Here is a 26,081-nt window from a genome sequence, read left to right as displayed (position 1 = left end):
TTTTTTCCAATTTATGGTGCACTAATCTTTCATAAGAGTCTCTTTTTCTTTCTTCCCTCTTATCTTGTCGTGTATTTATTTCATGCCGCAGCCCGTACTACCACAGAGCACTAAGTACACACGTGTCAGGTTGTTTCCACAGATGTGCCGTGAGGTCTGACCTCAGGCATCCGACCTGTCAGTCCTCATTCTGTACAGTCACTGGAAGTACGGTACGCAGATTAAACGAGACATCAAGGGTTTTAACTTGACTTTTACCTAAAAGAAAAGCACCGGCTGCACCCTGTGTCTCTCCCTCCCCCCCCAATCCAGCCTGCAGAGAAATGTTGGCGTTCAAATGGGGAAAGAAGGAGGAAGCAGAAGTTATTTCACAGTGGTGCTGTGATGTGGTTTCCAGTATTTCAGTGCTATTGCCCGTCAGCCAATTTGTGCGTGCCCGGGTGTAATAATGGCCATGCAGCTGATCACAGTGCAGACAGTGCAGCAACCTGCAGCCATGGAGATGCAGAGGGGTGGAAAGGGCCGGGGATTCTCCAAAGCAAGGTGTGTCTCACGTGGTGAGTCACCAATGTTCACTTTGTGTCAGGTGCCACATCCAACGGACTGCTACACAACCTGTTGACTTAATTGCTCCAATGAATTTTTTTTTGACTCTCAGTACAAAATACCACCGTACTCTGATGGTTGATAGATTGGCGGCACGGTGGCCCAGTGGTTAGTGCTGTCGCCTCACAGCAAGAAGGTCCTGGGTTCGAACCCCAGGCCATCCCATGTTCTCCTCATGTCTGCGGTGGGTTTTCTCCGGGTGCTCCGGTTTCCCCCACCATCAAAAAGACATGCATGTTAGGGTTAATACTCCTGTCTGTGCCCCTGACCGAGGCATGGCAAGACGACCTGGAGTTGGTCCCCGGGTGCTGCACGACGGTTGCTCACTGCTCCTAGCTACACAGCTAGGATGGGTTAAAGGCAGAGAGAAAGAATTTCCCCATGGGGGATTAATAAAGTAGTAAAAAAAAATTTTAATTAGAGCCTAAAAGGGCAGCGCATAACTCTCATTCCCATTGTCATTCTGAAGAAAAGTGCATCAACCTGTACCATCCTTTACCGATAATACTGGTGATACAATATTAAAACGATGACGTCTGTTTCCCTCACACCAAAAGTTGTGTCCCAGAGGTATTGATGAAGCCTAAACCATGAAGCCTAAAGGCCTACACAGTCCACTCACCAAAATGCATCGACGAAATTGTGGACAAAATGATGGATGTTATTTTGTGCGTGTGACAGAGTAAGAGAAATAAAGGGAGGAGGAAGAGGAGGAAGAGGAGGAAGAGGAGGAGGAGGAGGAGGAGGAGGGGGATGCCTACATACCACTTGCAAAGCCGTGCTATCCCAATAGAGAGCACTAGTGAGTCACATTCAGCTAGCGAATTAGATTTTTTTTTAATCAAACGATTTCATGGGGAGCAGCCTATCTAATCAATCATTCATTTGGTACCAAAAAATAGGCTATAAAAGAAAAATGACCAAAACAAAGTGAGTCATAAACTGTCATAGTGTATCTTGAGCTGGGTAATAATGTAACGAACTAAGGTATAAACAATAAGTCAACTTAACGACCTCGTACGACTGAAGAGGAACGCTGTTGTCACATCAGAAATGAATGAAAGGTGTTTTGGGATATTGAGTATCCCTGTGTTGCCAAATGTGTCCTCCAAAATAATACGTATTATATACATGCGTGGCAGCGCGGGGACGCGCGTGCGGCCACTTGAAGCAGAACCCGATAACTACACGACGAATCACGCCCGGAAATGAAAAAAGACAACATATGAATTGTTTACTGTTTTTTAAGAACATCAACACGTTTTTACAAATAATCATCCAAAAAAAAAAACCCAGAAAAGTTTTCCCAGTTGCAATTCGACCGTACGGGTACTTTGTAAAAAAAACCCCGTGCTGATGATCTAGACATACCTTTAATTTCTATGAATCTAAAAGTAATATGGAAAAACGTTTCCTGCGCACGTGGGAACTCTATGGAAACAGTATGTGGGACACGGATAGACGAGACGCATATTCTTTTGGGGGATACATAATTTGGCAACACACCGCGCCCCTCGGCAATTTCAATTGAGCCGCGGTAGAGCAAAGTAGAAACTGCAACCTGATCCCGGTCGGTGACGGAGTGAGTGTGTGTGTATGTGTGTTTATGAACGTGTGTGTGTGTGCGTGTGTGCGTGTGAGTGTGTATGTGTGCGTGTATGTGTGTTTATGAATGTGTGTGGGGGGGGCGGGGGTTGCCTCTAGCCATGCGTGAGCAGAGCTGGGAGACTAGTGTGCTTAGAGTGAGTGGACGCGGACGGACGACTGTCGTTGAATCTGCCGTCGAAAACATGTAAGCAGCCAAGGGGCAGCAGCGGACGGGGGTGGTGAGACCTGAACAGTGTCGCCGAGTTGCTGTTTTGTTTTATTCGTGTTTTGTTTCGCCTTTTTTGATCCTCGCGTCGAGACCATGCAAGCTATGGAGCCCATAACAAAGTGGACGCCGAAGCAAGTTGTCGACTGGATGAAAGGTGAGTCCCGAGCCACTTTTGTAGCGACTTCACACCTTTGTTTCTTAACAGCAACAAACAAACACTGTTGCTTTCGCCGCGACACTGCGGAAAGGCTTGGCTGCTTCTCTCCGCGCGGCGCTACGGGGGAACGGGTCTCTAGCCGTTTACCTCCGGTTTCGTAGAAACCGCTCCTGTGTGACAACATACCTCGCCTGACGTGCACAACAATGGGGCTGCTCTCTCCCCGACTCGCAATTAGGCACCTTTCCCGCTTAGCCGGCGACAAGTGTGATTCAACTTTCAGCAAGTCTCGGCGTGTGTACAAATTGCCACATTTAAACCCGTGCCTCGTCCGTTTTTGTGTCTCTTCTTCTGCTGTTTGACTTTAATAGTGGGCAGTCTGTTGCACGTGCTCTCTTTCGCTGCGCTTTATTCAAGTCTGATTTCCAGCACGATTTGGGTAAAAAAAAAATTAGAAAAAAAAGAAAATAAATACAAATCCTTGCTCCGGATTACATTGCATTCTGGGATGTCGCTTACGGGACTGACATCATCCTGAAACCCTCTCTCTGAAACTGAACTCAGTCACAGCATAGGCATGTGTGGTGACTCTAAACGGTATGTGTGGTATGGTAGGAAATGCTGCCCTTTTATCTCAACACATTCCCTGATGCGCCTCAGCGCAAGAGGAAAGTGTGTATACATACACGAGGGAGTGCAGTCTGCAGTTTATATGACCGAGAAGGTTCTTTCCCATGGCCTTGAGAGGGGGAAAACATGTCAAAACATCCCATAACAAGGCTCACATGACTCGATATTTAAGCCCCTATTATGAATGTCGGGACTTTGATCTGTCAGGAAAAAAGAAGGGGAAAAACCCCACTTTGAACGTTGTTTGAAGCTCTTGTAGTCCCAATATCTGCTGAATGGGGCAAGCCCGGCAGTGCCCCATGTTGGCCTATAGCAGGGAGCCAGAGGGGATTGTTGGGGGGGGCGGGGGAAGTGTTAGTCTGTGTGTGTCCGATGAAAGGGCCCGGTCAGGCCATGCATGGGTGAAGGATTAGTTGTGTACACTAGTCCCCTCACTCTTGGTCTTGTGAACGACTGACTCAGCGATTCTCCCCCCAGCGGCTCTCACCGGTGGCTTTGTAGAAGAGCCCTGCAAATGAAAGTGGCTGCAGCAGAAACGGAATGGTTGAAATAACGACAGCCCATTCATGTGAACACGTGACAGGGGCTTCCAAAAAAACCCAGTAGGGATACTGACCATCGTTGCCCCAGGGATATTTTCTCCCAGTAGCGGAGTGGCTTCATTTGTGTATTGAGGCAGATGTTAATCACTTGCGTTGTTTGGGGAGATCAAGTAGTGGCTCGTGGTGTGTTTGTTGCCAGTGAAAGGACGTTGCTTGCCATCAATTTAAAAGCTGTTGATTTTCCTTGTTTGAGGACTGGGAATGACCCCGGGCGCCTTACTTAAGCGCAGGTCCTCCAGCTGGATGTGTGTCATGTGGTCAGTGTGTCATATGTCATGTGTGCATGTGTAGGACCAGCTACCCTGGGGAAATCAAGCAGTCCTCTTATACGAGTGTAGATGGCTTGGTAAAACAATAGCGGTGTCTGAACTGTTAGTACATTCTATGCAGGGCTCGAATTACACATCGGCTTTCAGGGTAGCCCTGTTTTCCAGTGCGCTACTGCAGGCCACATGCACGCGCATACATGGATGTGCGAAAAAGTCTACTGTTACGACATAGTTATACTGTATGTAGTAACAGTAGTAACAATGTCAATACTGTTATGACATAGTTATACAGCTACTGTTACAATGTCAATACTGTTACGACATACAGTTATACAGCTACTGTTACATACAGCCACTGTTACGACATACAGTTATACTGTATGTCATAACAGTAGTTACAATGTCAATACTGTTACGACATACAGTTATACAGCTACTGTTACATACAGCTACTGATACGACGACATACAGTTGTACTGTATGTAGTAACAGTAGTAACAATGTCAATAACATTTCACTTCACACAAAGAAAATCTAGCCATGCGGGTAACAAAAAGACAGAAAATCAATTCACCATAGCAATGTTTTATATCACTTGAGCACCAACAGCAAGAAAACCCACAAACTGAATTGGCTAATGGTTTGCGCTACGCCCCTAAGCAGACCAGCGTTAGCTTGCATCACATGACAACATGCCCACAGCCTCAGCTGTTGGTCTCAGACAAAACATAGGCTAGCAAGACAACAACCACACCCTAAACACAACACGCAAATGCCTACTGCACAGTAAAACATCCTGGAGGCAGCGACACTATAATACACCATGATACAGTGCCCATCACACATTTGTGCAACACCTGGCAAAAACAGAATTGAAACACCTCAGGCCTAAAAATGACAGTCAGTACCACACAAGATACAGCGCACAGGATGCAGGTGCGTAGCATGCATGCCATACATTGGCTATATTATAGAATCAAGAGCAATTTATTGTCATTTCTATCATGTACTTGCATTCACGAAAGAAACGAAATTTCGTTTCACCCAGCCCACAGCAGTGCAACACAAAAGATAAAAACACATACCCAAATTTCCAAAAACGACACCACCAAAAACATACAAAAACAGAGAGAACAAAGCAAAAACAAAAAACAAACGGTTAACAACACAGTCCATTCAGTGCAACACAGTCCAAAAATTCCACTGTCCAGAGAGCGAACGCCAGCCAGGATGACTGTCAGAACTGCCAGTCTGCATGAGCTAGCAGTTAGCTTAGCCTGCCCCGCTTCCGTGTCCTGTCAGACCGCCCTCGGTGCTTCCTCTTCAGGCGCAGCTCCAGGTAGGGCCATGGTCTTTGGGCCCACTGGACCCAGCAGACCAGGCTCTCTCAGCCAATCCAATCACAGCAAGCTAGCTCTCCCAGCCAGACACGTTCGACACCTCCCCCGCAGTCCACACGACGACACAAACGCAGACAAAAACACTGCGGAGTCGACGCTAGGCGAAGCCGCTGCCGCACCGCCTCGGTGTTTCCTCTCAGGCGCAGCTCTGAGCAGGGCCGTGGTCCCTGGACCCACAGGATGCAGCAGACCAAACTCTCTCAGCCGATCCAACACCAGCTCTCCCAGCCATCAAACAAACAAAAAAAAACAAAAAAAATCAAAGATCAAAATAAAAACTTCACACGACAACACAAACTTAGACGCAGACGTAGACATGAACAAAGACACTGTAAAGTCGGTAACTGAGTTAGCACTGCCCTCTTCTCGCACCGGAAGACTAGGATAGGCTATCCTACATCATGCAAGTCAATCAGATAAAAACAGACTAGATCAGTTGCATCCCAGTTAGGGAACAGGGTCACATAATCACGACAGATCGTGTCAATAGAAAGTGGGAGTAAGGCCAGTACTCACAAACGCACAGCTCAAGCAAGGAATTCCCTGGTTCTTACCTTTAAATCAGAAGTGACTACAGGGCAACTTATTAGCTAGCCAGCTCAGTGAGGAGAAGTTCAAGTGCTGACTAAACTTCTTTTTTTTTTAGTGCACCATCACGCATGGATGGCCACAGCAGGAATAGGCACAGCATCATGTTTATTATAGTGGCGACAAAGGTTCGTAAACTGGACTGTAATGAGCAAATAAACACAACATTGGGAAATTAATTTCAGGAACCTTAATGTACAGAAAAAACAAAAATCAGGGCGTCAAGATAGTGTAGCAGTCTATTCCGTTGCCTACCAACACGGGGATCTCTGGTTCGAATCCCCGTGTTACTTCCGGCTTGTTGGGTGTCCCTATAGACACAATTGGCCGTGTCCGTGGGTGGGAAGCCGGATGGGGGTATGTGTCCTGGCCGCTGCACTAGCGCCTCCTCTGGTCAGTCGGGGCTCCTGTTCGGGTGTGGGAGGGGGGACTGGGGGAATAGCGTGATTCTCCCACGCGCTAGGTCCCCCTGGTGAAACTCCTCACTGTCAGGTGAAAAGAAGCAGCTGGCGACCCCACATGTATCGGAGGAGGCAAGTGGTAGTCTGCAGCCCTCCTTGAATTGGCAGAGGGGGTGGAGCAGCAACCGGGGCGGCTCGGAAGAGTGGGGTAATTGGCCGGTACAATTGGGGGGAAAAAGCGGGGTGGGGGGGGGGGTGGACGATGTTGCAGAGCTCCCTCTAAATTTCTCAACATACGATTTCAGGGTAGTGCATGTCCTTTTCAGGGGAGCAGAACCCCCATTAGCTCCCCCATAGTTCGAACCCAGGGTCTATATACTTTAAATATGTGGTGTACCACATGCTGTTGGGACACATTATTCATATGTAGAATGCAACATACGCTAAGTACTGTGTATGTACCACTTGGTGGACTCACGTCCAAGTGGAAGTGACCCGTCTTAGCTCTTTATTTAGGCCAAAACCATATTTCACCGTGAAATTGACGGATTTTTGTTGCCACCCCTCCTGCATTGTTGTCCGCCATATTGCTTCTGAACGTCTTTATGCACGCTCAGTGATGCAGGTAAGAAAATCACAGAAAGTTGAATCAAGTCATCTGGACACATTTAATCACCCAGCTAAGTGACCTCTTCAGTCTAAACTGACCGCAGGTACCCCCGCCCTCATTAACAATACAGTGGCATAACGACCGAAAACAACGATCGGTTTCATATGCAAATTGACATGACCATTAACTAGAGTTAGTGTCAATGTGTACTATTCACAGAGGGCTTGGGAATGTGCTCTTGGGGGGGGGGGGTGTCTGTTCCCATCTTACAATGCTGTGATTGCAACCATTTCCCAGTCCTCAGAGTAGTACACATTGACACTGTAACTCTAATTAATGGTCATGTCAGTTTGCATATGAAACCGATCGTTGTTTTCGGTCGTTATGCCACTGTATTATTCATAAGGGTGGGGGTACCTGCAGTCCGCTGAGACAATAGGGGTCACTTAGATGAGTGGTGACACGTTTCTCCCACTTAATGTTGTGTCCAGATGAACCGATTCAACTTTCGGTGGTTTCTTTGGAGCATTTTCCCCCGGCAGTTTGTTTCCATGGATACAACGGAAGCACAAAGAGTTAGTGGGAATGATGTAAGGACCGAGCTGAAAGTGAAGTCAAAGCTGATCTCTGGTTAAGGAAAACTGTAGACTGTGCTGCCTATATATTTTTTATATACTATATATATAAATGTTTTTCTGATTTTTCTCTTTTTTCTCCCAGTTTAGTGGCCAGTCGATCCCTATTTTAGTTCAAACACCCACCCTCGTACTGCATGCGTTCGCCAACTGCATCTCTCCGGCCGGCAGTCTCGAAGGAGACGCCTACGAGGCGAATCCAGGCCGAACCACTGCTTTTTCCCACACACACAGAGACGCATTCATGTGATGAACACAAGCCGACTCCGCCCCCCTCCCGAAGACAGCGTTGCCAATTATTGCTGCTTCATCGGGTCCGGCCATAGTCGGATCTGACGAGACCGGGGCGCGAACCCCCGGTCCCCAGTGGGCAACTGCATCGACACAAAGCCGATACTTAGACCGCTACACCACCGCGGACCCCGTGCTGCCTATATTCCCACTGCCGATGGCGGTACAAGCGATCCTTTCACATTACACGGAGTCGTGTGATTCTCTGTTAATACTGAAAATATCGCGAGGTGACACGATGACGACTCAGCCTTATCGGCCACCGATGAAAGCCCTTGCATTTGAGGTAATACGGAAAAATACAAACGTGTGTCTGTGGCGACATTCCTGCCAAAAATCCCATGTGTTGCACAGATAGTGACGTGTTGTATGTCACCCAGCAGCGGTTGGTCCATCAGAGAGGATCCTGGGAAAGTGTGGGCCGTTAAAACATTATTTGGGCATCCGGGTAGCCTAGCGGTCTATTCCGTTGCCTACCAACACGGGGATCCTGGTTTGAATCCCCATGTTACCTCCGGCTTGGTCGGGCATCCCTACACACACAATTGGTAGGGTCTGCGGGTGGGAAGCCGGATGTGGGTATGTGTCCTGGTCGCTGCACTAGCGCCTCCTCTGGTCAGTCGGGACACCTGTTCGGGGGGGAGGGGGAACTAGGAGGAATAGTGTGATCCTCCCTTGCCCACACACTACATCCCCCTGGTGAAACTCCTCACTGTCAGGTGAAAAGAAGCGGCTGGCGACTCCACATGTATGGGAGGAGGCATGTGGTAGTCTGCAGCCCTCCCTGGATCGGCAGAGGGGGTGGAGCAGCGACCGGGACGGCTCACAAGAGTGGGGTAAATGGCCGGATACAACTGCGGAGAAAAGGGGGGAATTTTTTTTTTTAAACCATCATCTGAAGAAACCTATCCAGTGACTTAAACACAAGGATCCACATCCCCAGGTTGTTTTGTAAAAGTTTACGTCGTACACTGCAAAACATTTTCCTTATATAGTCCTGAAACCAAGAGGTAGTTCTTTGGCAGAAGCGAAGCATTCAGGGAATTTGTAGCTCATACTTCAGCTCAATAGTTTCACCTCTACCAAGCATGCTTGGTCCGTCACCTTCGTATTTGGAGAGCGAGTTAGCACCCGGTTTTCCCCAAAACATTCAAATCGTGTAATATGCACAAATATAGCTGGAAGTGAGGCGAGCCTTTTATCCTGCGCTTTTTAAATCCAGGCTGTGGGCTAACATTAGCGCCCGCCGCTTAATACACTCTGGATATAGTCCATCATCTATACTTGGATACCGAGTAGTCGAATTACAAATCCTTCCACGTAGGGTTGTATTGAGCATGACTATTTTAGCCGCGGGTTTATTTCAAGCTATAGGTCTCAATTAAAGACCAGCTGATCAAGTGGCCTACATCTGTCTTAATGAGGTCAGGGGGATAGTATCAGGACTGAACTGTAGTAGAAAGTAAATGCTGTGGCGGTGGCAACTTTAAGTAGTACAGCAGAGCCAAAGTGGGGATTAGATTGTCAGAAATGGGACAAAGGTGCCAGTGTGTGTGTGTGTGTGTGTGTGTGTGCGTGTGTGTGTGTGTGTGTGTGTGTGTGTGTGCGTGCGTGCGTGCGTGCAAATTAAAGCAGTTACAGGATGGTGTGCGGGCTAGCACATGTTGTACCTTAACCAACAGTTATCTATAGGGGTGATAGTGAGGTGTGGGTAATAATGGTCTCTCAGATCCTTATCTTGGTACACCAGAGACTTCCTAAACTGGAGTGCGAACAGACGAGGCACAGACGGCTCACCCTTATTAAGGCAAACACTGTCTCTGTACCGTCTAGTGTGCTAGAGAATGCCTCTCCACAGGCTATCCAGGGCCAGCGTAGCACTATGTTTAGATAGTCTCCCCAGGCATCATTAATCCCCTATAACAGCACTTATACTGTAGGCAGTGTACGTGAGCACCAGGGAGACCAGGTGTTAAATTCATCTGAATACAGGGCTTAACAGCAGTGCACATCAGTGTAAGCCCCCCGCCCCTGAACCCCCCCCCCCTCCTTCCACTGGCCTTAGTCACACAAGGAGGTAACTCAAGGCATCCCTCCATTGAAAACCACCATTCCACTGACATCCATTAAAGTTAAGACTCTTGTCCATTGTCCCTTACAAGTTTCCATTCTGCCTGCGGAGCTGACCTATTATGTTGATGGGCAGATACCCACGTTACTCCTCCATAGAAAAGGGGCCTTTAGAGCTCAGTGGGACACACTGTAAGAGGATTGCCCCCGGGGAGCACAGCGCTGTGGTTTGGTCCCTGTCGGCAGCGCCGCGGCCTGTTTCTCACACGGCCCGCGGCCAAATGTGTAAACCTCGTGTGTATATTACAACTTGTGGAAATCTGTGGACACACAACACAGGAAACATGCATATGCAAGTCTTTTCGTCATATTCATAAAACCCCATGTACGTCTGTTCCCGCGTGTTTTTTTTCCTCGTGTATCTCAGTCATCCTGAAATTGTGCGCACGTTGCACGAGCCTTCTGACCATGCCCACAATTTACTGTAAATGGCTTCCAACACACCCCCAATTGCCTGGTTTGCTTAAAAAGGGCCAGCATTGGGTTTAGCTTTTGAGGAGAAATGGCGGAAGCATTTAAGAAGCAATTGAAGAAGAAGAAGAAGCACAATTTTACCGACTCAACTTGAAATAACGGTTGACCAAATTGACAGAAGAAAAGGCGTGTTATTTGGAGGCCTAAGCTCTGGCATTATCGACGAAATGAAACGAGTTGAATGGCAGAAAGTAACCGAAGCAGTGAACGCTGTCAGTTCTGAGCCACGGACCCTGGAGGAGATTAGAAAAGAAAAAGCGGTCTGATTTCATGCGTGAGGCGCATTACTGCATGCAGCGTTAGTGTGCAAGCTACTGGAGGAGGCTCCTATCCTGGGCCAAACTTCCATTAGTGGCTTTGTGCCAGATGAGTTAGACAGATGCACCTGCCCAGATGGCGCTTAGTAAGTGGCCCAGTTTGAATCTTACGGTAATCAGACTTGCAGTAAAAAAGACGGGTTTGTCCTTTGTTGCAATGTAGAATATTTTATGCACAGAGTCTAATGAAGACCCTGGTGCCTCCAGCGAATAGGTTGAGGTTCGAGGGAGAGAACCCAGTGCGAGTGCAGCACAGCCATAGCCATCTCCTCCCCCTACACATGCACGGGTCCAAGAGTCACAAAACCAAATTATAAATTCTGTCGATCATGTTGCCATGGAACTGAGGGATTGCAAGCGACACTTGGAACCATTGAGGGAAATAAACTGTACACTGTAAGAACCTAGCATGCTTGGAGTCGCTGCATCTCATCAAGACTCAGATGGATGTTGCTCAGCATCGCGTTCAACCGGGGGGGGGGGGCATCAGGTCTGACTCGTTCAGGTGGGAAGGGGACAGCACGCCTCACCGCCAGATTGTGCAACACAGCACACGCCCTTATAATTTTGCAAACCTTTCCTGGCTGGTAGAGTAGTCTACCACCTGTGGCATCCAAGCACAGCCGTTTCCCTTTCAAAAGCCCAATGCAACGCTCTACCGCAGCGCACACACAGCTGTACATCACATTACAGCGCATCTATTGTGCGCTGGGGGTTTGTAAATGGCGTAAGTAGCCGTGGCTTCAATGCGTACCCATTGTCACCCTGAGGGTATAAAATGTGTGCGTTTAACAGTTTGAATTGTGTGAAACGGAAACAGCGTAATTGTCAAAGGTCAGTAATTAATCGCATCTTACCAAGAGTCCACTCATCTGGTACTGCTCCAGTTTGAAGTCTCCTCCTCCCACACAGCTTTTAAGACAGGATAAATGAATCCTGGCTTGACCCAGGCCGTTTGGCAACCACATGTTGGCATAATTTGCGCATCACAAACGATGTGGACATTGATGGAGTGAAAATGTTTCTGATTAACGGAAACAAATTCCTCCGGCCAAGGTGCCCTCCTTGCCATGTGTGTGCAGTTGATGGCTCCAATTACATTTGGGAAACCGGACATCACTGCAAATTGCATTTTGGTGTTGGCCTGTTCGGCTGCTGTGTAAGGGAACCTGATGTATCAATTACCCAAAGAAATTATGCCACCCCACATCACGGGCATGACCCGGCTCGGGGCGGACTGGGACATCCCTGATGTGTTGGCAAGCTCCCGCTGAAACGTCCCCGTCTCCAAAAACTCGATTGTTGTCGATACCTGTAGACGGACGGGGATGGCATGGTTTCTCCGAGAGCGCCGGTCCAAAACGGGGTCCAGTTCAGCACGCAATTCCAAGAGAAACAGCTCTTGGAAATCGAAAGCGGTGCATTAGCCAGTCGTCGTCATCATGGGCCAGAAAATCAGTATGGTCTCTGAAGACTCGTTCTCGCCTAAATTGCGCAGTAGCAACATCTTCCAGCAACGCCAAAGCAGCCATTGTATCATCTGGCACAGCCATTACACACAACTACAGCCTCTATATAAATCTAGAGGCGCCGTAATGACCTGTTAATTGGTCACACCTGAAGGTCTAGGTTATCCTTTCTCCCCAATAATACAGAATAATCTTCATAAAAAGATCATGTACCATTTGTTTATTCATATAAAGATATAATTGTTCTAATGCATAGTGAAAAACATATTTAACCAAGAGAGAATCAAATTAAGGCCTGTCAAAAAACGTTGGTAACCACTCACGCATCACTATGTAATCATAGGGAAGGTTTTTTTTAAACTATAGATTACATCTGACATCCTAACACAACGCAGTGACAGATAAAAGCTCTCGATAAAAATTTCACACTTTTATTATCGTTTTTTGCCAGCTCACAACGTCACATGAATCGGACTCCAAAGACCTCACATATGGTAGGCAGAAAACCTGCATGGGGGGTGACGTTAGTACACTTTTCGTGTGTACGCATGGTTTCTATATATTTGGCCGCTGGTGGCCCAGCCTGATAGCCCAGAGAGCTCCACCATACGGGGACTTGCAGAGAAATCATCATCGTTTGATGCCACTTTCTACTAATCGGGGTGGGATAGAGCTGAAATAATTCAAATAGATGGACTGTGAAAAGGATTGTTCACTGAGAAAAGCGGTGTCCTCAGACCATATGCTTGTGCGGGTATACACGCCGTAATGATCATTTACGTTCACAGTGTGGTTTACAAGGGAGACGTTTTTAATCAGCAAACCTAAATCGGGTGACATTTGCATGTAGCGCTAACGATTCTTTTTTACGACACCATTAGGGGGGGGTGTGGGGGGGTTCACTATATATCTGTGCCAACTCACGCTAGAGCAGTTCGCTCTTCATTCAAATCTAAAATGTGCATTGCAAATCTCCCAGATGATCTCAGCTTAGCAGGCACTGCGAGCTATTTGGCCCCAGCCTGCCCTAAGAGCATTGGCCTGTGAAGTACTAGGCTTAAGCTCTGGGAGTAAAAGCTCGACTTGAGGTGGCACAGCGGGTGTGAGTGCAAACACGGGTCACATGCTGGCCAACTTATCATGCAGAGAAGTGGAGTGTGCGTGCCAGCCTGCACTCCGGTTTATGTGTTTGCATGCCATGATCGTTGCCTGCAGGCTCACGCTCATAGTAATGGGAATCATTTTTTGATTATATGTCTGCCTTAAGACCTTAGTATCACTTTTTCCCCCTCCATGAAGAAAACTCACAGGCTTGCTCCATGCCAAGAACTTTGCCTGTGTCGTGACTGAAATGCAAAATAGGCCCAGTCTAGCAAGAGGGAAAGGAAGTCAATGGCTGTGTTGATAGCACTATCAAAGCACTGCTAATGCAGTTATGCTCAAATAACCACAGAATATGAGAGGAATGCCGTCGGCCACTTTTCTCTGCTACCAAAGCAAGTCGGTGGCTCAGTGAACCAGTAGTCAAAACAGGTCACACATGTCCTTTTATGCACTTGGGGCCACCAGTTGCTTTTAAAGGATTTAAAACCCTGAGCCTAAATGACTTGACGGTCTCTCTCTCTCCATGCCCAAATACACACCAATCTCTGTCATCCCGCCATCAGCTTACACTGTGATGGAATATAATGTCATTATGATGATTAAGTGATAGTTTCATGAACTGTTACCCAATTTTAGGATTAAATGGACACATTGTCCCGGGCGGCTGCCAGATAACAGCTTGATTAGAACATGTTGGGACTAGTCCATAGATTCCCAACCTCCACAAAATCCCAGATGGAGACTGGATGCTTTTGTCTGGCTATTTTTAAGATTTTAAAGAGTCATTTGTCCAAGCTGGACATGAAATCATATGGTTAACCGTTCCGATTTCCAGCTCCAAGTAGTGATTCATACTGTTTGTGTGTCTTCACATAATGACATGGTGTTGGCATCAAGTTAGTGTTTCATGCGTGCTTTTATAGTTTGCGGATGGCCACGTCCCCCGTGTTGATGTTTTCACTTGCCCTTCGACGCTAATTGGGTCTGTCACACGTCTTGTCAACTTCTTACATTAAGAGTGTGCTGATGGTTGAAGCGCCAGTCATGGGCCGGCCTTCGCCTCCACGATCACCACTGACGTGAGCACTGGGCCGCGTCTCCACCGCAGGAGCTTCTCCCTGGGAACTAGGAAACCTTTCAAGAAACCAGTACGTTTCCACCGCAGGGCGGAAAGTAACTTCCGGGGATGTTATTCTACCCGCCCCAAAAAGTCCCAGCTTGGGGCGTAGTGCTTTTCAAAAGTATGGGAACTTTGGGGGGGGGGGGTGTCCAAAGGAGTTGAATCAAGTGCAACTGGACTTGGTATATATCCGTGAAGACGTTTCGCCTCTCAGTCCAGTTGCACTTGAATCAACTCCTTTGGATAACCATGACCTGGATGAATGAGAACGTTCACAGACATTTTGGGGGGGTGGCTTACAGCGCTGAATATTTCTGATTGGTCGAGTACTCGCAGCATTTTATTTCAACTGTCATTAAAAAAAATAAAATAAATCTGCAGCAGTAAATCAGCGCTGTGTCTGAAATCATGCCCTCCCTTCTCAACCTCCTAGGCCCGGGGCATTCTGGGTAGAGGAGTATACATGGAAAGGCTATTTCGGACAGTACTCGGCTCATTTCCTCTGCCGTTAATTACGTCATTGCTGTCGCACAATTAAAACGTGCCGGATCACCGGACCATAAATCCCGGCATGCATTGCTGTGATAAATACATATTATACTGAGCGATTTTTCCCAAGTAAATACTTTGTGGCCGTTTGTGTTGCAATGCTCTGCTCACATTAATGATATTATTTTCTCGTGGTTTGTCTCGTGCCTGTTGTTATAAAGACATACTTCTTAATATACTCTTCATAAAACAGCTTTTAGAGCTCTGTGGAAATTCCCCCCAATGTCAATCTCTCTTTGTTTCCGTAATCATTCAGATATTTTGATTGGAAGAAACGGAGTTACCAAGCAGGGGGAACAGACGCGCTGCTGGGAAACAGCCGTCGCTTTTTCCAACGTCAGTGGACTAATTTGCCTAATCTTCACGGGTATTTAGATTGCGGTGGAAACGTAGACAACAATAGGTTGGAGGAACCTGTTAGTTCCTTGAAAAGGAGTTTCTGAGACTAAATTGTCGGGGGCTTTGGGTGGAATCGCGGCCTACCCCACACCCATACAGGTTAGGTGTCTGGGGGTGGTGACAGGACAGACGGAAGGCATGACTTGTTTTGGCTCGGAAACTAAAAACACCTGGAAGATGTAGTTGTGTGTGTGTTTTACATTTATCTAGTCCCGTGGACCAAATGTCCACGGTGTGTGTGTGTGTGTGTGTGTGTGTGTGTGTGTGTGTGTGTGTGTGTGTGTGTGTGTGTGTGTGTGTGTGTGTGTGTGTGTGTGTGTGGGTGTGAGAACACACGCCTTTCAGATCACATAGTAATGGCATGGTATAAAAAATGAATCAATTGTGCCAAGCTTTTTTTTCCCCAACCTGCTTTGACGTCACCTAGTACAGAGAATTTACCCAAACTTCCCAGAGCACATGGCAGTGAGGTCATACCTCCATGTTTGACGTCTCTCTCTCTCTCTCTCTCTCTCTCTCTCTCTCTCTCTCTCTCTCTCTCTCTCTCTCTCTCTCTCTCTCTCTCTCTCTCTCTCTCTCTCTCTCTACTTCCCCGTCAGAAGTTCTCGCCAACCTGCAAAACAACATTTTTTTGGACAAGACCTTACTAATGTCTGAACTGCACTTGACACTCTGTCCAAGTAACTAACTAGAATCCACTTAAGCAGCGACAGATCCTCGTCGACATGCTGTGCCACGTCGGAAACGACTTGACCTACCCCACTTAAGCAGTTCGCTGAACTTGCTGTTCCGATGGCGGCTTGAAAATACATCTCAGGGAATCGAGGAACATTCGTTTGTCATTTGATTCCAAGCACCTGCGCACATGAAATGAAGCGGAATATCGTTTCCCCCAACCCACAGCAGTGCCACACAAAGACAAAAACACTTGTCCAAACTACAAGAACACACATATATCCAAACTACAAACAAAAAACTACAAAAACACATATCCACAAAATAAATAAATAAATTCACCATCCAAGAGAGCCAATGCCAGGATGACTGTGAGAACTGCCAGTCTGCATAGGCTAGCAGTTAGCTTAGCCTGCCCCGCTTCCAAGTCCTGTCAGACCGCGGGCGCAGCTCCAGGCAGGGCCGTGGTCCCTGGGCCCACAGGTCACCGCAAAACAGGCTCCCTCAGCCGATCCAGCGCCGGCTCTCCCAGCCATCAAACGAAGACACAAACTTAGACGCAGATGGACAAAGACGCTGCGTTGGACGGTACTGGGTGAGGCCACCGCAAACGGAAGTTCGCGCCGCCATCTTCCCACGCTGGTACTGGGTGAGGTATGGAGTGAATTGGCGCCACCATCAAACGTTTCCTAATCTAACATCATTTCGTCTAGTATGTGAGCTATTCCTCATCCGAGGCTGCAAAACCCAACGGACTTTTAACTTTCACACGGCACATTTTTTTCTCCCCCTCTCATCGGTCTCAACCTTATCAGCAATACAAAAGGCATTAGAGCAGGATGTGGTTGTTGAAAGGTTAGAAAGCATAGCCGGACGAGGGAACCCAAATTTCTTTGGCCAGGGTGTGGTGGTTCCCTTTGCACAGAGATTCCGGACCACAAGAGAGGATCATGGGAGGTGTTATTTATCCACCCTGGTGTTTCCATTCAATTCTACCTGCAGAAAAACGCCTCTCACCTGCCCTCGGTCTCTTGTTTGCTGTGTCCCCTTTTAGCTCGGCTTCCAGCCAACAGCAGATATTTCATCTACAGTAATATGACTGTCTTTATAAATCTATCATGGCCGTGCTGGAGACCCACAGCAGGTGCCAATAGAAATGCAAACAAAGCTCACCTGGACATGAGCAGGGTGTGTCTTGTGAGAGGGATTGGTGTCCTTGTGTGTTTTTGATGTATATGTGTGCAGCTGCGGGTGTATTTGACCATTCATGTTGAATCTGAGAGTATTTGACTCAGAGTACTGTGCTGGAATACATGGACACATTCTTGTCTATGGGTGCCACAGAGCCACAAGTAGCATGTGCGTGTGTGTGCGTGTGTGTGTGTGCATGTGTGTGTGTGTGTGCATGTGTGTGAGAGAGAGAGGCGCTGTATCATGGCCTTATACCACCTTCCTAGAGATGACTCATCAACCGCTCTCTGTCACACACACACACACACACACACACACACACACACACACACACACACACACACACACACACCAACACACACCAGAGGACAGCAGTGGGAGCAGGACTGACTGGCCACAGCATGTGGGCTGCTTACTTTATAGGATCTTTCACACATAGTTCCCGCTAAATTACTGGGCTAACCTTTCACGCACCGCTAGTGATTGTCGCTATTCACACATGCAGCTACATCCAGGAACGCGTTTTCATCTTGCGCCTTTCACACATGGCACGGCAGTGCCAGAATAGATGGGAACGGGACGGTCCAGCAGCTTTTCGGTAAGCTCAAGCAAGCCTTTCAGCTTTTCTTGAGATTTGGCTCGTCCGCCCCATTATACGTAGAATTCCTGTTATTTTACAGGATCTCCAACCCTACCAGACAGCTAGCTGCCTATCAGTTTCATCCTCTGCACAGACTGAGAGGAGCTCCCTTATTTTCGGAATCTGTCCTTTTCCAGCCTTACCGGCATTTTCCCTGAAATGACACATGGTCTCGAGGTGGGACATTGACGGTACAGATTTCCCCGAATATCAATCCCTGCTCCCATTCATTCACACGTGACCCCGTGCAGGAAGCGTCCCTGAACATTTCAGGGAAAGACGGCATGTGTGAATGAGGTTTATGTCTCACTTTACTTAAAACGTTCCAGTTGTTTAATTTACTTATTCTGCGCCGAATAAAGAGGGCTGAGTTGCTGTGAATTCTCGGAGATTGTTTGTTCCCCGTCTTATTTGTTGCAAATGGACGTCTGTCTTGTTCAAGTGAGTGTGTTTTGTATGCGTGTGGGTGTGTCCTTTGTGTCTTTTATTGGTACTCTAAAGGGAGTAAGGACAGACTAACGATGCTCTCAATCTCTTTGACCTCCCCCCCCACCTCCACCCCCCTCTGACCTGGACACAAGCCGGCTATAAATCGTTATGGTGGACGGGCTTCTTTCCCCACCACACTTCCTTCTCCCTCTTCACTGCTCCGTCATCTTTCCCTCATTCACCAACACCCCCGCCCCCCACCTCCCGACATTGCCTTGCCTCCTTCTCTCCCCCCCCCCTCGCCTCCACTCTTTTCCGACTTCACCCAGCTCCTCTGTTGTTTCTGTTTTTCTTCTCTTTGCTAAAACCACTTAAGCCTCCTCCATCTTCACCAGCCCCCCCCCCCCACCCTTCCAAGTTTAAATTTTTGTCTACAGCTCCAGCCGGTACTTGTTTTTTTCGGCAGCCATTGTGGCCGTCAGAAAGACGGCGGCAGGGCCACGTTTACATGGCGGTGTCCAGGTGCCACGTTGCCGGGATCAGAAAGGGACACTTTGTCGGATTTGATTGGGAAAATCCTCTACTCGGCTTGGCAGGGGAACCCTTTTCTTTCCTTTTCTCTCACTTTCTCAGACAGCCCTTTTAATGGGATTTTTAGGGAGAGATTTATCCTCCAGGAGATTCACGACAATTAGCAGATTCTTATCCGGAGACACCTATAACCCTCAACGTTGTCGATGCCATGGAGAAGTTGTGAAGATAAAACACTGCTGTTTTCTGTCGCATTTAAGTTGTCTCCATAGGGTACTGATCTATAAGAGGTGAATAAGGCATTCCCGTACATCAAGACTGTATAGCACATGTTTTATTTTCTTTCGAACAGGATTAGGCACTTGGTTGCGCGCACCTGTGTGTGTGTGTGTGTTTTTTTTTTCTCCTGGATTGCCACCTTGTCGTGGTGGAGAAGCTTGCCTTGTACTAATGATCCCAAAAGCTCTGCCGTCCGGAGCTTGGCTCCCAGTAGGGTCAAGCAAACCGGATAGGTCAAGGGGGAGGTTCCAGACGAAGCGCGACCCAATGAAGGCCTCAACCGCGGAACTGGCGGAAGACAACGCCAGTGAAGGCGGATGAAGGCTGCAACAGAGGGTGGTCCCCAATCGTCTTGGTTCTCCATGCCGTTGGACTCTGGCCACCCCCCTGCCAAGGATCGGTAGTTGCTGCAGGCGCATCAGCCACTCCACGTAAAAAGCTGTCACGCGCAGGCGTCCTCCCGCAAGGGTACCCACAAGCACCTAAAAGGAGGACAGTCATACTCGACCCCAAGTGACCGCCGATGATGATGATGATGATGATGTGTATGTGTGTGTCTGTCTGTCTGTCTGTCTGCAGCTAATCTTGCAGACTACTGGACCTATCAGCCTAAAATTTTGGTGCACAGTTATGACTGTATGATGGAGAACCTCTCGTGGTTGCAGCGATTCAAAACCTTCAAAACACGTTTGTTCTCGCTATCGCCGCTCCCTCTCTCCATTCGCTCTCTAGCTCGTTCGAATAACGCTGCTTTCTGTCGCTGCCCGCTCCGATCAACTGTGCGCATGCGCGACTCACATCTGCGGTTGAATCCGATCGGGCAGCGACAGGGTGAAACCCAAAACGTTATGGATTCGGGTGTGAGTGTTGAAAGCGAACGAGAAGTCGATCCTATTCTGGAAGCCAGCAGACCATTCACCGCTGATCTCAGCGCAGGAGAACTGGAGGAACACCGGAGGAACCAAAAATAATAAGCCTTATTCACCTCGCCGCCATACAGAAAAGCCATAGTCTCCAATGTTCAAACTCTTGTTGTAAAAATACAATTTCAAGAGTAGGATTAATCCCAGTCACAGCTGGAAATCAGCTCAGTAGCCACAATAAAACATCTCCCATGGCTGAGCTGTTTTCTTGCTGTTGTTTTATGAATGGAAGTCAGTCAGCAGAGCAGCCGTTCGCCTTGATTCATTTTATATCACGAAAACCGCAACGGCTAAACACATTTGACGACTTTTAATAAGGGCTTTGGAATTATGATAGCCTGGTCTCTGTCATTTCATGTCCGACTCGGTGGCTTTCGTGCGACGGTCTGCCTAAGAGGCTGCACATCCACAGGCTGACAGGCCAAACTTTTTTTAGCTTGAGTGCTGCACATTAACAACCCCCCCCCCCATATTTCCCGTTCAGTTGACTTGGGCTCTCTGCAAAAGTCGTATAACGGCAGGAAAAACACTGTTTTTTTATTTTATTTTTTTTCTGTCTGTACTTTCTTTCTCCCGATAGGCGAAAAAAGGGGTGGTTGTCACCAAGTTCGGGCAGCGGAGAAGGGCAGATACGTACGCCTGGCGGAGATCTGCACTCTACCGAGTGCACTCCTCTAGACCGCTCTGGTTTTGTTAGATATAACCACATATACATCGTCTCCTTGGGCACTAAACCGCACTATTCCCACGGCATTGTGGGAGATTTTTATGACAATCTAAATGAGTGGGAGACGTTTCCTTCCCCCAAACCTTGTTCTTTTTTATTGTGGCTCCCATATAGGCGTCCCAAGATTACGCTGGTCTGTAATCAGCGTGTTTGGCCAGTGATTATCCCCCCCCTATATGCGAAGAGAAGATGGTTCCCATTCACCATGGATTATTTTTCTCTCAGTGGCTTTGACTTTGAACCCAGGGTTAGGTTTGAAGGAGGTTTCAGAGGTGCCCCTGAAATAGGCTAGTCTTCTTTTTCTGTCCTTCCTTGTCTATGTGTCCCTATATGTCTGTCTGTCTGTCTGTCTCCCCCCCCACCCCCCTCCCTGCCGTTGTTAACAATGCCAGATAGTCTTGTAATTACAGTTTTCCTCGGCTCTGTGGTTTTTAAGTAGAAGAGTGGTAGTTTTCAACGTCTTGTTGACATAAAGACACTGTTGTCTGGTATATAATATCTGTAAGATCTCCGTCTTCTTCAGTGAGGAGTCTCGTGTCTCAGCCCTGCCTCACCGCTCTCTCTTATTAAGCCTGAAAAGACTCCCCAACATTCTCAAGTACCAAAAAGCGACGGGCTCTGTCGCACTGCCCTCTCTCAATACACGGAGACTGTGGCTATCTGGGGTGTTTGTCAACAAACAGAACCACAACAATGCGAACGTCGAGGGGCCGGGAAGGAGAAAGGGATGTGGTGAGCGGAGGTAGAATAAGAGAGCTCGAGGGAGAGGGGGCAGTCGTTTCACGGCATATTTGCGGTCCTCTTGTTGCTTTCTTTAGTGGGTGTTTATGCTAGTGGTAATGAGTGGTGGTGCGGCTGGCCGGCCGGCCGGCTTGAGAGCAACGGGTGTTTTCGTGGGGGCGAGAGTAGTCCTAAACCGCTGCTGTGCCGCTCCAGCTTCTGCCCCCGCCGCTGTCCGATGCACAAATACAACTTGCTGCATGTAGGGAGAGGGCATTCACAAGCACCATGTGCAGGGCTTCCACATGCATCCTGGAAAACGTGGATATTTATGAACTAGTTTCCCAGTCCTGGAAAAGGTAGACGCCTGGAAAATGCTAAAACGGATGAAATGTCCTGGTGATACTATTTAGGTATTGAGACATTTGTATATTGCATATTTCTGGTGGGGTTTTTAAGATGAGATTGAATATTTTTAGCCACATTTTTAGCTGCTGAGGTTGCGCATCAGTGCTTGAAGTTTGGTGGGGTCTCTTCAGGGACCAGCTAAAAGTTACACAGTCCATTTACCAACAGTTGGTGTTTTGGCATGCTGCGGTGTCAAACGTCCCAACCCTGCACCCGCTAAACATACCCCAAGTTCAACGTCTTTGTTCCCGACTCGGTGGGAAATGTGACCTTTTAGCTATAAGATGGAGATATTCCAGCAGAACCTGGCGGTCAAAGGAAAATTAAGGACCATAAATGAAAAGTGAGGAAATGCTTGTGTGTGCGTGTCGGCCAGTCTGTCTGTCTGTCTGCCAACCCCTTCTGTTGTGATTGTAGAGAGGCTTCCTCCACCGGTAGGTAACACTGAATAATATGATCTTCCATGAACAATGGCTGTTTTGTACGTCCGAGCAAAAGTCCTGGAAAAAGTCCCCGATTTCCTAAAAAGAGTGGACATCTTGACGGGCGGAAGTCCGGCCAGCAAAACCTCCAATGGCGTTTCAGATGTAAACTCGCCGACCCATGAAAACCTGTTGTTCTGTTTGGCCGCAGTCGTAGCTGAGGTGACAACTGTTTTAGTCGCCCCCCAGCAGCTGGCTAATGTGCCTGTTGCAGAGATCTCTCTCTTTCTCTCGTTCGCTCGCTCGCTCTCGATCAGCATGTCAACAGAACTCGTCCTGCATCCACCAAAATACTTCTTATAACCCCTCAACCCCTTTGCTCTGACCTCTATCACCCCAGGACCTCACCCCTCACCTCAGCCCATCTAATATTAATCAAACCGTCGACCCTCCCAATGTTCCACCTCCCATTGACAAGTATCAGTAGTGTGACCAGCGCCGTGTATTGCTGGAGTTGCAGATTAACCGAAGCCGGGGCCTAGGCCTCAGGCTGCTGATGCACTTCAGCCAAGACAACCCCCGTGAACTTTGACCCCCCCCTCCTCTTCTCTCATCAGTCATTGTCCGTCACCCCACAGCACACAGAGATGCTTTTGTCCGCCTGTGTCGGGGCAGGCCTCAGCTGCTTTCTCTCACTTAGCAAACCCACTTAGGACTCGTCCCGGCCATTTTTGCAAGTTGCCTGTGTTGGCGATTAGGATACATGATATGAAACACTCTTTGTTAGCCCGAGGAAGTATTGATTAGATTAAAACACGGGTCAGACAGGGTCCTGGCCATTTGGGGGAGTCAGATGCTATAAGTGAGCGGCAGCTAAGATAACTAAAACTAATGTCCTGGAAATGTTAGCATAAAACAGCACGGTGTAAGCCAATAATGTCCGGGAAAATTCGGTTACAGTGGTCGGCAAGTGTTTTCGAGAAGCGCGCTGTGGAACAAACAGTATTCTCATGTTCTCACCACAAACAGGACAACATGCTCTCAGGAGGAGCTGGAGAGCCCCACTGTGTCCCACAACCATTCCCAGCTCCCACTGGAATGGGCCTGCCCAACTCTGTGTGTGTGTGTGTGTGTGTACGCGCGTGTGTGTGTGCGTGTGTGCGTGCGTGTGTGTGTGTGTAAAACGGCCTTGTTTTTGCCTTGTGAAGTCATGCATCAGAGAACGGCTTATGCCGAGAGGAGCGTTTGTTTTTGGGTTGTTTTTTTTCTTTTTTCCTCCGTCTTTTTCTAATTACAGCGCTGCCTGTCCAGACTAGAGACTATTGTGTCAGAAAACTGTGAATTCCAACAATGGAGCTCCTCTATAGAGAACAATGAGTGAAATTCCTGACCAGTCCCTACAGAGTCAGGACCTGGGTCGCCCAAGAATGATTAGAGATAGTTACAGTGGCACTGCTATGCTACACCCTGGAGCCACTCCGGTGGGGATATCGGGTGTGTGTGTGTTTGTTTGTGTGTGTGTGTGTGTGTGTGTGTGTGTGTGTATTTGTTACAGGGTAGCCAGAGTTCCCAGTGGGAGCATGGAGAGGAGGTGAGAAAGAGGGAGTTTCTTTCATTCTCTCTGTGGGAGGTTAAAGACTTTTCAACTCTTTTCTCTCCTGTAATCAAACCCCTGAGAACATAACGTTGGCATCCAGAAGTTGAAACCTCAAATAACATCAACCTTTATTTTTACTGTCCCCCCCCCCCCCCCCCCACTGTCCAAAAGATGGTACACAGAACAGAACCTGATCTCCAGCCCCGTTAATAATGTCTCGGTGATATTTCCCACATGCATAATCAAACAGAGCCATCAGGTCCCGGCTTACATAACGGCCGGTCTGTTGCTTTTGTCTCTCCGTAGCAAACCAGGAAATGTGGAGATTACGACAGGAATAGCTCGACCATTTGCATGAGGAAGGGGCTCGCTGTTTACATTTCCGAAAAATGTCAGTTTACACAACCTCGAAGTAGGCTGCAGAGATTTAAGGCCTCCAACAGGGTCCAGATCCACACGGAGAGGCCCGACTGGACGAGTGTCCCTGGTGTCAGCTGTCAAGATACAGCCGTGTGTGTGGCGGGCTGGGGGTGGGGGGGTGGAGTTGACTGAAGTTGTTGCGTTGATAACCTGTCCTACGCATTATCCCTGTTTATTGAATAGGTGTTGGTGGGTGGCGGGAGGAAAAAGACCTCACGGTACACGGCAGATGTCACAGAAACACACAAGCATACACATGCATGCATTTTAATCACCTCCCATGGAAGATCTCCCCTTACAGAGGAATAGCGGTGGGGGGGGGGTTGTCACCATATGGGGTCGTCACGTAAGGGTTGCATAAGACTGCAGCATTTTCTGTCACGCCGTTACATCAACACGTCGCACCATCCTATCAATATCCTTTGGTTTATATCGTCAATGCTACTAAGCCGCCATCCTACTCGACGTTACCGTCTAGTATCCGCCCCTCTCTGCCACCCGGGTACGAGTGCCTGCTCTGGTCCGAGTACTCCGGAGAGGCCATAAAACTCCTCCGGCGGGTTTCATTAGCTCTTCCCTTTTGAACGGCCGTCACACGAACGCCACGCCCTCTTCCTCAATTCACGAGAAGGTGACACACTATCTCCTCCACTTGTTTTTTATTCCCTTAATGGAAAGCGATAGTCACTCGCACACACAGCGTCTCCATTGATCTTGGCCCAATAAATGTTTTAGAAGCCCTCTGTAAGGACACCCCTCTTCTATTCAGGAGGTGCCAATGGTCCGGTCCCGGGGGAGAGATTGTGTGGTACGGTCCTCTCGGGGGCCCCGCGGTTCTATGTAATGCATTTTGATGGAGCCGGCATTTACCCCCGTCGCTTGTCATTAGCACCATTAAGCTGAAAGGTCTGCACACAACACGCTCGCTCTATCTGTCCGTCTGATATTCTTTCTCTCTGTTGCTCTCTCACATTTTCTCTCGCTCTCTTTCTCTCTGTGTGTCTCTCTATTCCTGTTTCAGTCGCTCTCTTTCTTTTTGTCTCTCCCTCCCCTTCATTGTCTGTCTCTGTGATCTTCTTTCTCCTCTCTCTCTTTCTCTCTCTGGTTGTCTCCCTCTTTCTTTTTCTTCCTCTCTCTCTCTGTCTCTTTCGCTTGCTCTCCTGCCCGCTCACTTCAAATTGCCTCAATTAAGTACCGTGCCACATCAGTCTAGACCCTGGAATGACCTGGAATTCCAAACTCCCAAGTTCTAGGATCAGGCATAGGGGATGAGAGGGAGGGGATGAGGGGGTGAGATGTTGGGGGGGAAATATTTTCTGATGGATGAAAGGAAGAACAGCCCCCACACAGCCAGAAAGGAGAGGCCTTTCATTCCTCTACTGACACAGATTCGTTCCTTTCACCGTTAGCAGAGCGTCCGACCGTTTCCAGTCCGTCTGGCTGATTTCAGCCTCGTTTTCCGAACGGGCCTCGAAATAAAATCGCATAGTTTAAACTGCAGGAAACCTCACTGTAATCCGAACCTCCACTTTCCCCCATACCCCTTCTCTTT

General features: G+C 48.1%; 1 protein-coding gene across 1 annotated transcript in view; it reads left to right on the top strand.

The window, feature by feature from the left end:
• The first annotated feature begins 2,267 nt into the window (after positions 1 to 2,267).
• LOC130125981 (CNK3/IPCEF1 fusion protein-like) overlaps positions 2,268 to 26,081 on the top strand; it is a 65,205-nt gene continuing 41,391 nt past the window's right edge. Inside the window, exon 1 of the mRNA XM_056295357.1 lies at positions 2,268 to 2,576. Within this exon, the coding sequence (XP_056151332.1) occupies positions 2,516 to 2,576 (61 nt within the window). The 5' untranslated portion in view covers positions 2,268 to 2,515. The remainder of the gene's footprint in view (positions 2,577 to 26,081) is intronic.

This window comes from Lampris incognitus, chromosome 16 (genome assembly GCF_029633865.1).
Source record: "Lampris incognitus isolate fLamInc1 chromosome 16, fLamInc1.hap2, whole genome shotgun sequence".
Classification (NCBI taxonomy): Eukaryota; Metazoa; Chordata; class Actinopteri; order Lampriformes; family Lampridae; genus Lampris; species Lampris incognitus.
The sequence above is the reverse complement of the archived record's forward strand: the minus strand, read 5'-3'. Positions and strand labels throughout refer to the sequence as shown.